The 15,142-nt window shown below is 43.5% G+C and overlaps 1 protein-coding gene across 44 annotated transcripts in view; it reads right to left on the minus strand.

The window, feature by feature from the left end:
• The window catches only part of KCNMA1 (potassium calcium-activated channel subfamily M alpha 1), a 729,677-nt gene that overhangs the window by 142,364 nt on the left and 572,171 nt on the right, over window positions 1–15,142 (minus strand). For 25 of the 44 annotated variants that reach the window (XM_045437744.1, XM_045437752.1, XM_045437746.1 and 22 more), the window contains 2 exons: window positions 5,622–5,690; window positions 3,254–3,265 (listed from right to left, as the gene is read on the minus strand). In XM_045437744.1, the coding sequence (XP_045293700.1) occupies window positions 3,254–3,265; window positions 5,622–5,690 (81 nt within the window). The remainder of the gene's footprint in view (window positions 1–3,253; window positions 3,266–5,621; window positions 5,691–15,142) is intronic. The other 19 variants (XM_045437747.1, XM_045437759.1, XM_045437758.1 and 16 more) reach the window with 1 other exon arrangement.

Genomic DNA, 15,142 nt, shown 5'->3' on the forward strand with positions numbered 1-15,142 from the left:
TCTGGTTCCAATTCTGTCTAATTCACTAGCTTATCAGAGATAAACTTCAAAATGTGTCATGTGAAGAATCAAGAAAATCTCTAAGAAAAAGTCTATATATCAATTAGCAGAATTCCAATAGGGATATCTTCTTGGCAAGGGTGGACTTTCCCTCATTTCAAGGAACCTATAAATTACCCTCTTTCTTCTATGACCTTGCGAATTTCAACAGAAAACATTCAGTGGCAGCTGGAGGCGAAGGGCTTATGTAGCTCCTCCCCCGAGGATTCTTGCTCGCTCCCTTTTTCTTTTGCCCTCAGACTAGTTTTGTATCTAGACCGATTCTTTGGCTCCTTTCCCACACGTGAAACAAATATATATTTTCTGTGGGAAACCCATAGTTGAATAAAGGGGTGAAAAGCATGATCATGCTTTATTTGCTTTTGTAAATAAGTTTCTCATAGTAGCCAGCTTAAAGCCCTGTATGCAATAGATACTTTTCAACTACTGGTGGAATGAACGAAAAATATAAACCATTGGTCTCAGTTCAAAAAGTGTTCCTTTCTCTCTCCTAGAAGGATAAAGGTAGCCATAGCTGTTCTTTCAAAGACCAAGATGTGATTCTTATTAGTCAGCCCTACCAAAGGAGTGACCACACCTTTTCTAGGGGGTTGGCAAATAAGCGAACAATCTCCCAGACACACTAAGTACAAAAATGTACATGTACAAATATATAAACAGCTAGCCACTTGAGGCATGGGAGCAATTAATTTCAACATTGAAAACACCACTCACTTAGAACCAAAATATGTGTTTCTCAACTAAAATGCAAAAACACGGAACTGGCTAGCAGGGCTTTGTTCAACAGAGAAACATTCCTCCCAGATTCCTCCGGAAGGGGAACTCCAGGGCTCAAGCTACAATGCATTTCATTGTGTAGGTCTTGCTGAACTTCAGTCAGGTTGGAGAATCGGGGCTTGATGAGGCAACATGATTTATTCTTTTTCTCCACCACTTAGGGATAACAACTAGGAAACATCTACTTATTCCTTCCTCAATCATCATCAACTTTACTTGTTTGCTGTTTTTGGAGACAACCAATGATGAATAGCTCAACTGAACCCTATTTTTTAAAGGAATCTTTTATCCATTGTGGATAAATAGGATAGGTCTGTATTTCTCCACCCCACCCCTCAGTTTTTGGTAGGTGTAATGTACCATTCCCTGAGCAATTACAAAATTATCACTCACATGAGAATATAGTTTGTACTTGATAACATGATAATTATATCTGTGTCTAGCAAGCTAATGGGACTTCATTAACTACAGCAAGGGAATCAGAACCATCTAAGACTTCAGTTCATGCTGTGCCCAGATGAATCAGGCCACTGGTAGGTGGCCTCTTTGACCATCCATGGTCATATATGATTGCTATTGGTTGGCACTTTGTTTGAACTAATTGTTTCTTCTTTCAAAAGTACAACTGCCCTGCAGTTTACGGGCTGTGTTAGGGCACAGCCTACAGAAACCCCAAATCTCAAATCTTCTTGCTTTTCTGGAATTTTTCATTTCTTCTGGGCTTTCAAATAGATGTTGCTGGAGTCCCACACAACTAGACACACACACTTTACTTATAGAATATACAGAGGAGACACAGTGTGTATTCCATGCTTCCATATACTGGAGCCCAGTTCACCCACACAGAGACAGCATAATAAAGATTGCTCCCAGTTGGTCAGACTCAAATGGCTGCTGTTGTGGTCCGCCAATGATACGGGCAAGGGATTGATTAGCCCGAACCCATCGCAATGATTTTGGAAATGGCACTTATAGATATACTTTGCACATAAGGAAAACAGTAGCCATATGGGATGGGGAAGAGATCATTCATTTGGGAAGGCCAATGGTGGCTATTTGGCTCTGGGAGCAAGCTGTGTCACTTTCTGGTACACTTTACGACAAGTCATGCTATGTCACAACATGCCTCCACCACAAGATAAAAGGACTCAAAGGCCAAAAGCCAACAGCAGAGGTGCAGCCACTGTGGACCTTTGAAGATGCAAAGTGCTGCAGTAACTTCTCGCAGTTGGATCATAACAACAATACCAAACTGACAGGAAGCCACCTCATGGTCACACATCAACACCAAAAACCACAGAAGAATCTGACTTTGGAAAGAGTTCCAGACGAATATCCCCCACCACACACACACACACACACACACACACACACACACACACACAATTACAAACACGAACATGTGACAGTGATTCCAACCACGGAGAAAAACAACTCTTGAGTAAATGAACACATGGGCATCTCAATAGTATGTTTTCAACAATACTGTTTTAGAGAACACATTATCAAAAAACTACGCTGGAAACAGTAACTGGGAAAGTTAAAAAAAATGCTATCGATGAGGATTTGGTCATGCTTCATGCAACAGAAAACAGCGGCAAAACGGGGTGATGTCACATGGTGAGAACTGAGATACTTCACATGAAGAAATATGCCCAAACACGCTAGGGAAAAAATAAAGCCATGAGTTCATCTCCGTAAGCAGTACTCATTCACTGAGTTGAATGTGATAATCTGGCAATTTAGTAGCAGTGTTCTATGTATTGAGTACTGTCGAAGAAATAAAATATGCAAAATGGTATCATCAAAACAAGTGTAAGGGGGAAAAAAAAGGTTGAGTATAAGAGCTTGGTCTCTGTTTTGTGGATAAAAGGACACGGATCCTGCTCTACAAACTGGAAACGGGACATGGGGAGGAGGAAGTCACTGGGAATGTGGACGTGGTATGCAGACAAATGGCACAGAGTCTGGTGGGCACCAAGACACATCAGGACAGGACAGAAACAGACACCAGGGGCTGGAGAGAAGCATCCTCCTTCTCAACACCGATAACACTTGTTCCCATCACTGGTGCCATGACTGAAAACAGGGATTGTACCTGTTGGTTTGTTAGGTTTCCTGCAAAGAAGTTAGTGCGTCATCCAAAAGAATCAACAAACTAAACAAGAAAAGCAATATGCTATTTCCAATTTTTATGTGCTCTAGTTGGAGAGGGGTTTAAATATAAATATACATATATATATATATAAATACATATATATACATATATATACTAGACAAGGGAATGAGATTATATGTATGTGTATACATATATATAATCTCTATCTTCCTGAATTCTTGGCAAATGGTTAGTCCTGTGGTGAGCAGTGAAGATAGAGGGTGGGGGTTGGGAGGAAGGTTAACGAAGAGCGCATACCGCTTTCGGCTTCTGCAAAACGACAAGAAAAAGAATTTAAAATCAAACAATTTGATAATAAGTTGACTGACACCAGAAGGAGAGAAGGAAGAAAACCTTTGTTTCAAATTATTTGAAGGATGCATGTGAAAACAAGGTTTTTCAGCAGAGCATGGAAACAGCGTCATGGGGTAAAACAACAGAGGAGGTAGTTCAACACAGGCTGGAGGCAAAGGGGTGGAGAGAAGAAGCTGGGTTCTCCGAATTTTCACACCCAGCCGCTTGGAGGATGGGGGAGGGGAGGAAATGGGAAATTCTTTGATGAAAAACAAAATCCTTATCTCAGGTAGGGTTAGAAACTCAATCCTTTTTAACATGGATATTGTGTTTGGTAAGTTCAGTGTTTTCTCAGAGGTGTGATCCACATTCCCTCAAACACACCTTTTTCCACAAGAACCAATGTGCTTCCACACTGAGACCAAGCCACATGTGAGGATTAAAGTTGGTAACTGCACATAGAAAGCCAAAACAAACCCAAACAAGTTCTTTTCACTCTTTTCTGAAAGAAAAATAAAAAACTAAAAATCTGTATCTATAAATACGGCTTTGTTGAAAACATCTCAGATTGGTGAGTTAATTGGAGGGTCCATCAAAGAAAAGATTTTTGTCTTCAGGGATAGCTGTTAGTTATTTTTCTTAGAATAGTGACAGCAGATTCACACTGAACCATTAACAGGCTTTTTCTCTCCCTCCTTGTGACCAAAATGTGGTAGGTGGGAGATGATAGGTCAAGGTTCAGGGTGCGGACTCCTGCTTTGAAATTATACCAGAATGGTCAAGAAACAATACACGGCATTAGTGCCACCCACACCATGACACTTCTTTGAGAGATGCACAGAAGTGATAAAGAGAGGAGACTGAATTACACAGAGTTACCGACGTGGCAACATGAAGAATATCATTTGCAAAAACCCGGGAGACATGTTTCTCCCTACACAGGCGCCGGTGACTATTGGCCTCCATGTGGGAAAGCAGTAATTCCAGAAACATCCGCTTTATCTGTTGAACAGCAAATAGCCAGGACTCTGGTTTTTTTTTTTTTTTTTTTTTGCACATAATATTCTTCACTTTGCCAACACAGAAAAGAAAAATGTATATATACATACTTGTTAACTGCTATGGCCGTGTTCTACATGTGGCCACCAAATCCACCATTTTTTTTTTCTTCCTGTTGGTTGATTTGGACTTTCAAAATAGCTTAGCCTTTGATCAGATTTTGTGAGCAATCTGATCTGGTGGTTAAGGTAATATAGCAAACACTGGATTGATTGACTTGCTTACAATCCAGTGTTTTTTCATTGTGCTTTGTTTGTTCTTTGTCTGAGACAGACCATACATTTGGAAGTCTGGCTTCATTGAGTTATTCATCCAGATAATGAAAACTCCTTAGATGGTGATAGCAGGCATCTTCTACTGTTGCCCTGCACTCACCGTATTAAGGCATATGTCAGAGGGTATCTGCACTCTACACTTAGGCATCCATAGGAAGACTTATTTACTATAGCTAGGAGGAAACCTAGCTATAGGTTTTGTCATTTCAGAGGACAAAAGCCCATGCATTTCTCAATGAGCTCTTTCTTCCAAACCCATTGATAAAAATTGGGGAGCAAAAAAATCAACTCTATTTTATCTGTAATACATATAGTCCTACATCAACAAAATCCCCTGTTAATGGGATGCTTCCTTCTTCCAGTGTGAACTCATATATTGACTGGGCTGTTATCTATTTCAACCAGACCCAGTCCCTCATCAGTCTGATCTGCACATAATTAAGTGCAAAATAAATAAATAAAGAGGGCTCCTGCCTCTGAGCCTGCTCTCCTGACTAATTTGCATGAAGCTGATACTCTGCCACCTGGATTTCGGTTGCACCGGGAAAAGCACATATGGTACACAATAGGCTGCTTGCAATTTGGCTATGGGGAGAGCTGGCGTGTCCCATCACAGCCCTGCCCCATCCCTGCTGTGAAGGAGGCCAGAATCCACCTGCTTCACGCTCACCGCAGTAAAAAGGGGTTTGAGGACAGGGGCTGTCCCCGATTTTGTGCACAGAGGGTAAAAAGTGCAAGTTGGCATGATCAGCTGGCGATCTGGATGCCTCATCACTCTCCTCCGGAGAAACACTTTCTGAATGCCCACTGGGGCATGAGATGGAAGTGGCAGTATCTGGTTGGGTACGCCACGAGAAGTGCCCGAGGGCCCGAAATGTGCTGCATCAGGGTTCCAAGTACATCAGTAACGTGTAAGAAACAAGTGGGGAGACCCAGACTCTTAGTGCACTCTCACATCTCGTAAATGTCAGCCGGCCACCAGGCTGTGGCAAACTTACCGGCTCTCTCGGTTGGCGGACTTGTACTCAATGGCTATCATCAGGAGCTTGAGCTTCACAAAACACAGCCTGCAATGAGACGGAGAAACCTCCCAGTCAGTGCTTCTGAATGACCAGAGCCACACGACACTGTTACGACCTCTCCATCGCCCGATGCACTCATTATTCCAGGGACCTCCATTCCATAGTCACTGTGCCAAAGGGAGGGGGTGGGAGCGACACCTCCCCATCCTCCCCATTAAACCTGATTTCTCGCAAGTGATAAGGTGCTGAATGTTCAAAGTGCAAATTGCACTCAGGTCTGGATGTCTAGACACAGACCCCAAGCAGGGATTTGTGCCTGGGGATTTATGCTGGGCCAGATTCATTAGTTACTCAGTCGGGTAGTAAAATGTTAACTGCAGGAGGAGGGAGGTATTTGGAGCAGCTGGACCTGTTATTTGGATTCCATTTCGGTCTTTTGTACAAATGGCTCATATTGTTGTTCCGAGCAGACCCCTGTGTGCTCAGAATGATGGTAATAATCCTTAGCCTCCGTGTAACTGCCCAGCACATGACTGTGGCACCGTCACTCTTGGCCTCATCCAAGCTGTCTCACCTCATCTGCCCGGTGCTCTCACTTGCAGCCCAGCCTGCTTTGAGGTTGCCTCGTTCCTGCCTTGATGCGATTCCTCCCCCACATGCCTTCTCTTCTTCCAACCCTTCCTCCCAGGCCCCCATCAAGTCCAACCTTCTGTGCAGCTCTTCTGTAGCCCACCACCACCCTCTGGCTCTCTGTTCCCAGAGAGCCACAACCTGCAACAACCTGCAACAACCTCCTTCAACACGAAGTCAGCCGCACACTGGCTGTGGCTGCTCCCCATTGCATTCTGTGTCTGAACTTTATCTCCTCAACCAGTGTGACTTCTTCAAGAGTCTGAGACTTATTTAGGGGCTCCTGGGTGGCTCAGTCGGTTAAGATTCCGACTCCTGACTCTGGCTCAGGTCATGATCTCAGGGTTCGTGAGATCGAGCCCTGCATTGGGCTTGACAGCACAGAGCCTGCTTGGGATTCTGTCTCCCTCTCTCTCTCTCTCTCTGCCCCCTCCCCCCCCCCCACTTGCTCTCTATCTCTCTCAAAAAATAAATAAAAACAAAACTTAAAAAAAAAAGTTTGGGACTCATTTGGAATTCCCCATAGTACTGTCCGTGGAACCACTGACACACAGAAGCTAAATAAATGAAAGGTTTTGCTTACTGGGGTTCTAAGAAAATAATAAAAGATCCAGTAAAGTATTTATGGGTAAAGATGTCCAAGGTGGTAATATTTATACAGAATAAAAAAAAAAGTTACCTAAATGTCTAATAATGAAGCAATGGTTAAGTAAAGTATGGTACAATATGGTTTTAGCATTCAAGATGAGTTTTTAAAGAATATTTCAAGGTATAAGATTAATAAATGATTGTCATATAGATACAAACTTCTAAATTATTTGATCCAATTAGGTGAAAATACATATTTATATACTCAAAGAAATAAAAGCACACACAAAAGAATTACATACATTCTATATGCCAAATATCAACAATGAGCATATGTTTTAAGGACTTTCTGGATAATAAAACATTGGCTGACTGATAGATTGAGAAGTGAGTTGATGGTTATTGATGGGTTGATGGCTGCAGCCCCATAAGGGGGTAGGGGTGCGCCGGTTCACAAGTCAGGGCCATCCTTGGTGCTCTCCTTTAATCCCTACAATATCCCTGAGAGAGAGAGAGAGAGATGGCCTCAGTTATTCCAACATCTACTTGTATCTCTATATCACAGGTGATGAAACTGAGGCTCAGAACACCCATGTTAACTTGCCCAAGATCCCCAACTAATACCTGGCAGGATACACATCCTTAGCCCCAGGGAAGCCTATTTCTTACTGGGAGAGATAGATAAAAAGCAAATATACAAGTGGTAATACATTTCCAGAGGAGGAAAACACTGTGCAGAAAACAAAACAACCGAAGAGGACGAGGAGTACCTGGGAAGACCCATAAATACAAGGAACCAACTGGTGTTGCCAAGGGGATTTGTGCCAAGGGGGAGTAGGAGGAGGGTGGGCAAAATGGGTGAAGGGGAGTGGGAGGTACAGGCTTCCAGTTATGGACTGAATGAGTCAGGAGATGAAAGGCACAGCATAGGGAGTATTGTCGGTGGTACTGTATCGCGTTGTATGGTGACAGATTGTAGCTCCACCTGTGGTGAGCATGCAGCATAACACGCAGAACTGTCCCAATGTTGTACACCTGAAACTAATGTCACACTGTGTGTCAACTATCCTCCAACAAAAACCCCCGAAACCAAAACAACCAACCAAACAAAAAAGGGCAACTGGGACGATGTGTTATCTGCAGTGGTCCAAGAGGACCATCCTGAGAAAGTGAAGTTAGAGCACTGAGCCCTGGAGGTGATGAGAAGAGGCAGGCAATGAGGATCTGGAGAAAAATCTTTCAGGGAATGGCAGCAGCAAGTGCAAGGGTCCTGAGGCAGGAAGGAACTCGGGGTGTCTGAAGATCAGCAACAAGGGCAGCTAGACTGCAGCAGGGTGAGCAAAGTCACAAGTGACAGTGATTAGGTCGGGGAGCTAGGCAGGAGCAAGTTTGCGAAGACTGCTGGCCACAGCAATGAGTCTGCTGGTCTGTCATTTATTCTAAGTGAAATGGGAGGCTTTGGGCTGGTTTCAAATAGAAAAGTGACATAATCATGTGTGAGACTTTGTGGCTGTGTTGCTTGCAGCCGCAGGTTGGTGAAGGCCTCATGCTCTCCGGTGGGAAGAAGACCGAATTGCTCATTCCTACATGTGAGGTCACGGTCTTCATATTGCTTTCAACAGACAGATTTCAAAGGACCACTTCATCTAGGCACATTTGGGCTCTCCCGGTGATTTGCAGGTTTGCTGATTCCTGCCAGCAGACTCTAATGACCTGGGCTTTGTGCTGATTACGCAGTTTGCTGAAACACCAATCCAGGTATCCAACTACAGCTGGAAAAACGCTCTTCTTAATTTATGTCCCATAGAGAACTGCTAACATGCACCCTTTATGAGGCTGTTACTTGTGGAGCTTAAATTGTTTAAAATATCAGATGGCTTATGCAATATTTGTTGAACCAAATTACCAGGGTAGGTAACCACTTTCTAATGTAAATAACAGCTAAATGCCAAAATCTCAAGGAGAAAGCTGCTCTTAGCACATGTCACGAAGAGGCCGATATGCTGATACCCTATGAGCAGCTGGCCACTCTGTTTTGGGACTCTGTGGTTCATGGGATCATGGACCTTAATTGCTTTAATGACCTGATCCTGTTGGTAGAAGCAAAGAAATAGTCCACAGTAATGGTGAATTATGTCTTCCTAGGTCCTACAGTATCATTTACCAACTAGGTATAAAAAGAGAGAAGTTTTCCAATGCAGGATAGTCCGTAAAATCTACACGGCCTTGTGCACATTCCTTAACCTAGCAGGGTGGACCAAGGAGATCTCTGAGTCCTATTTCATGACTTCCAAATCCGTATCTAAGATGACTGATTCTACACTGCTTTACAGAAGCCTCTTTTTAAGAAGCTCTTTGACCCAAACCCAGCCTTTATTCACTGGTCAAAGGGGGAGAGGGCAGGGACAGAGTGATGTCAACAAAGTAATCATACGCAAATAGTGCCACAACCATGGATTATCGGATTCAGGCCTGCCCTTCTCACAGAGATGACAAAGAGGGGCAACTTGCTCAAGGTCAAATGGCCTTTATGAAGAAAGGCCAAAAGTGGAAATTAAATCTCAGTGGTGGCCAGAAGCCCAGCATGGAGCATTAGGCAGTGCAGCATGTTTAAAAATTCAGAATGAGATACTAACAGGTAATTTCATATAAAAACTAGCCTTTCAGCTTTCCTTGCTAAATCAATCATAAATAGCCACACTGGAGCCACATTCTGTATGGCTAAAAGGGACGTGAGCTTGATGCCCTTATACCTCTGGATGGGACATGTGCTCTCCACTATGCCAAGGTCCCCTGCACGCCTTACCCTACCTCCTCATTCTTCACTCTTTGTTGCTCACTCCTGCCTCCTACAGACACCTAAGTTTTTAATCTCTGCTCTAACTAGTATCTTCTGCATGTCTGCAAAAAGCACATCTTGAATAATTTGCAATTTGCACTAGAAACAGAACTACATCCCCCCTATTAAACATCAGGGTTTTTTTGTTAGATCCTGCCACAGAGAGCCAATCTAGGGTGGTGGGCTCAAGGCTGCAGCAGAGGTACAGTCTCTGTTGGGGGGTCCTGGAGGTAAGAACAGACCAAGGCTAGGAACAGGAGTGTGCTGGGGTGTGGTAATCACTTGTTTACTCATCTCTCTGCCCTCGAGTTGAGCTTCTTCGGTGCAAGACACATGCTTTGTCTCCCTGGAATTCTGCAAAGTGCAAAGAGTGCAAGGCACATTTAATAAACGATGATTAAATGCAGGAATGACTGGGGAGCAGAATTTCATGAGGTGCTGGAAGTATACATAAGAGATAAAGTGGAAAACTAGGAAAGTCGAAGCAGGGAAGGCTTGGGAGTTGAGTATCAAATCCTGAAACAAGGTGCCTCTTAACTTGCTCATTAGAAGCAAAGAGACTGGAAAAGAAGGATATAGAAAAAAAGAATAGCAGCGATGTACCCTGGGGATCTCACATTCGCCTTGAATCAATGTGCCAAAATGCAAATACAATTCTAAGATACAGACAGCAATTTATCCTTGGGAATCTCTACAGATCCTCCTACAAGGGGTGTGCTTCTCAGAACACGTCTTCAGACCAGCCAGGATTGATGTCCTGAGATTAAATATTTACTTGTATCATTGATACCATTGTTTTTAGTAAAGCAAAATAAGCTTTGCTCATCCAGTTCTTATAGTCCTTCTTATGGTTTTACTCAGTGTCTCCACATAGATAGGACCGGGGGTGGATGAGAAAGGGGCTTAGGTTGAGGGAGGGTATAAGAAAGAGAAGCGAGACCGCCTTTACAATGGATAAACAGGATAAAATCAGCCATAAGTTAGCAGGAATTCAATTCTTGTTTCTAAAATAAAATGTCCCAATATGTCCAATGCAGGAAGTTGCTGCTGGTTGTGAAAATAATTACAGGGGAACAGAAATTACTTTTTTCCAGAAAAAAAAAAATGCCACTTGTCACAAAAAGGTCTTAAACCAGCAATCTGCAATAAAACTGTTGTAATAACAAGTTAGATTGCTTTCTTGGTAATTATTAAGTAGAGATCTACCAAATTTGACAATGACATTATATAAGGCCTTTTTTTTTTTTTTAGTGCTAGCATCATCTGTTAAATACAGTAGTTTCAACCCAGATGTTCCTGAACAAAGGCTCTTAAGAATTAGAGTCCAACTGTTTCTACCTACCCAGAGGGACATAAATTGTTCTTGCCATTAAATCAGCCTCCTTGACTAGAAAGATTGCTTGCTGATGTGAATTAAGCGGAGAAACCTGTCTCAGAACCTGTACTTTCGAATGTGCCCAAGAAGGGTGTGTGAAGATGTGGTTTGGGGCTGTTGAAGATGAGTCACCTAGGAGTGAGTGGGTGAAGAGAGAAGAGGTAGCTTTCATCGTGCCCTGCAAACCCAGCTTCCCCTGAAATACAGGCCCCTCTTCTGCGATCCAGAGGGACCCTGGCAATGTCAGGCTGATGCATGTAATCAGAGTAGATGTGGATGTAAATACTGTGCATTGGGAAACCAGATCTTTAGGATCTAGGGGCTAGAATGAAAAAGATTCAGATTTAGGAGCTTTGATTTAAAATGATAGGCTCTCGAAATGGAAACATCTAGTTAAAGGAAATTTGAAACAGCAGGATTTATAAGACTCAGGACCAAGAAAAAGGAAGTGATTTAAAATGCTCATGGAGATGTTCAGATTTCATTTCCCAATAGCTTTGATAGAGGTGGAGCGGGCTTCAGAACACCCCCACCTCAAACGCACACGCATTGCGTGCACACACACACACACACACACACACACACTCACAATATCTCCACTACCACACCTGAGACACTTGATTTTATTAATAATTACATTCTTTGATATAGACAGCGAGCATTTGCCTAAAATATGAATAAATGCATGTTAGAAAACTCTATTACTATTATTAGTCAGAAACAAAATGTAAACTGTGTGTTTGTTATGTGGACCTAATATCAAGTGAAGCCCCTAACATCTCATTTCCAACGGACTGCCTCCTTGACCCTCCTGAAGAGAATTCTAGATGTGCCACTGTCTCTGTGGCCTTCGATTAAAAGTTTAACAGATTTTAGGGGCACCTGGGTGGCTCAGGCAGTTATAAGCATCTGACTCTTGATTTTAGCTCAGGTCATGATCTCATGGTTCATGGATTTAAGCCCCATATTGGGCTCTGCACTGACATTGTGGAGCCTGCTTGGGATTCTCTCTCTCTCTCTCTCTCTCTCTCTCTCTCTCGCTCTCTCTCTTTCTCTATCCATCTCTCTATTCCCCTCTCCCCCGCCTCTCTCTCCCTCAAAACTTAAAAAAAAAAGTTTTAACAGTTTTTAGGGTCATTTGTTTATTCACTAACATGTAGAAAGATTACTGGTCATCTCTGGGTCTCTGTAGTAGAAATCATCATAAATATTGTATTCCTATCTGTGTTCATAAATGTTGTCTTAACTACAATACCACCCCTCAAATAATTGGATGAATAGGGCCACTTTGTTCAGGAAAAATATTTTTTAAAGATGAGACTTGAGTCCCTCCACAATTTCTCACAAAATTCTCATTTCTGCAGCCTGGCTAAATGAATCCATCAAATGACAATCAGGCCTGCCAGCTTCTCTCTACTCAATGTTCAAATTCAGAAATCCTTCCCTAAAATCTACTGATCTGCTAGAACTCAAGTTCAAGTGGCTCTAGTTTTCATTTTACAGGAGACCCAGCTTTCCCCGGGTAGTCTTAAATCTCCCTCAAGCAGCTTCACTGGAAAGATCTGTCCATGCAGAACAACACAGCATGAGAGCACGATTTTCTTCTTGTTTAGGAGCCCTGAATGCAGGTGGACGAGGGGATGGAGAAGCCCCCTCCAACCTCCACACTGTCTTCAGTCATCACAAAAGCATCCATGCTCACATCTAGACCGAGGGCAGAACTCCTGCCCTGTAGCACCGCGAAGATCTGACCAGAGTTCCCCCAAGTTACCCAGGCATTAAATACTCCACATCAAATCTGAATTTTAACTACTCCATCAGCTGCAGGGGGATAGAGAGAGACACACTGTATTTTAAATACATCTTTTGTCCTAATCCCCTCTGAGCTGTAAAACCCAATACAATTAAGCTTTTATATTTTGCAAGCGATGAATGACTGACTAATACCCTCACTGAGAAAGCCAGGACCTGGAACATGGTGTTCTTGCCATAACCCAACCTCAGAACCTGTGGTTTCCTCCTGCTCCTCCTTCCCCACTTCTCTGGTTTCCCCTCTGCCTTCACTTTCTTGTCTGGAGGCACACACAAAAAACTCTGTTGCTGCTTCCCCCTGAAAACATCACACGTCAAAAGAAATCTGATTTGTCTCTTTCTCCCATCTAAAAGGGAAATCAGTTTGCTCTTGTTGGAAAATCGGAGAGATGCTATGTGGCTCCCAGCCTCCCAACTGCCTACTGCTTAGAATTCCCTCTTCCCTCTTTATTCCCGCTCTGAATCCAATCTCCTTACAAGACACAGCTCAAGTGTCTTCTCTTCTAGGAAGCCTCTCCTGCCCACCCCCCAGCCTACAGGGAGTTCTCACCCCCTCTCTCAGCCTCTGTCCTCCAGTGTGCACCCATCAAATACTTCTCCATAGGTGCTTAGTTCTCTCTGAGGATGGGTATTCTTTCTTTCTTTTTTTCCAAGTGTTTATTTATTTATTTTGAGAGAGAGAGCACATGCACACATGTGAGTGGGGGAGGGGCAGAGAGGGAGGGATACAGAATCCCAAGCAGGCTCCACGCTGTCAGCACAGAGCCTGACTCGGGGCTCAATCTCATGAACCATGAGATCACGACCTCAGCCGAATCAAGAGTCAGATGCTTAACCGTCTGAGCCACCCAGGTGCCCTGGGTATTATTTTTCTTCGCCAGACTTAAAACTCTCTGAAAGCAGCCACTGTAGGGAAACAGAGTTCTTTACTTTTCATTTATAAGTACTGTCATTAATCCTTTAAGGTGTGCATACTTGATTAAATCTAATCGCAGTTTCCTTTAGAGATGGCACCATGCCTGGCACACTGCACACATATCTTAAGTTTATTAAATATCTAGTCGACTGACTGGCTGGTGACTGACAGACCACTGACTGACCGCAGAACTTTTCTAGAGGGTAAGAACAAATATAACCTGGAAATGCCACAATGTAATCCCTTTCTTTCTTGGTGCTTATGTTGTACTTGATGGGACAGGACTGGAGGAGGTGGGAAAAGAGGAGGTGGGAGAGGGAAAAGAATATCGGCACTATTGAGAGATAAGTAATGTTCCTATTTCAGAGATGAGGATACTGGGGTAAACACCATGTCCGAAGTCAGGCAGCTAGTAACTATCAGAGGAAGGAGGTATGGAGAAATAAAATACCTTGTCCCAAATTACACATCCACCAAGTGGCTGCTCTGAGGGTTTGAGATTCCAAGGTCACACTCTACAATATCAAGCATCATCCTATTATGGGGACAGGTCAAATACAAGACCCTTTAGTGGCAAACATGGCCTCAGACAGCAGCTCCTTGATTCCTGCAGGCTTGGTGCTGGCCCCTCGCACCCTCCATGGTCCCTTGCTGGGGAAGGTGGGGAATGGGAGGGAGAGGGAGCAGGTGGTTTTATGGTGTTCAGAGCACAATGGATGGCACCTTCTCTTTCAGATCCCAAAGCTCCTTTGCCTTGATCGTACTGTCACACAGACCCAGGGGCAAGCCAGCTATGCAAAATGAAGGGGGGTTGCTTAGGAGTTGCTGGCTCTTAAAAGGAACACCATAAGGGCATCCTGGGGAAGGTCTAGGACATAGCCACCATGATCTTGCCAACAAGGCCAAGAGGCACCTTTGTGGGTTGCATCCTGAATTGTCCTTATTTCCTCTGTGCATCTTGGCATTTAGCGCTTCTCTGTTCTCTGCAGCCTGAAGTTGCTCTCATGATGTCCAGTGGAAACCTCACCAAGAGCATTAAAGGGCTCAGCACCCCAATGCCTTTTTCCTATACTGATTTAGATAAGGCATGGAGAGAGGACAGAGCAGTCAGGAGTGTGCCTGGCGTGGCAGAGTGTAGATTCAGCCTGTCTTCCGGAAGATTGAAGAAAATGTGAAGCAGGAATGGTGGCAAGGAAACTCACACAAAAGCCCAAATGTTAACATTAGCTTGTCAAATATGGCCCACCTATAATTCTATGATTTGCCTAAAATCAGAGAGAAACATTCCAGTGACTGAGCCCAAAGTGTGGAGTAAGGGGAGTTTATTCCAGCCTGTG

Source organism: Leopardus geoffroyi, chromosome D2 (assembly GCF_018350155.1).
Source record: "Leopardus geoffroyi isolate Oge1 chromosome D2, O.geoffroyi_Oge1_pat1.0, whole genome shotgun sequence".
NCBI classification, from domain to species: Eukaryota; Metazoa; Chordata; class Mammalia; order Carnivora; family Felidae; genus Leopardus; species Leopardus geoffroyi.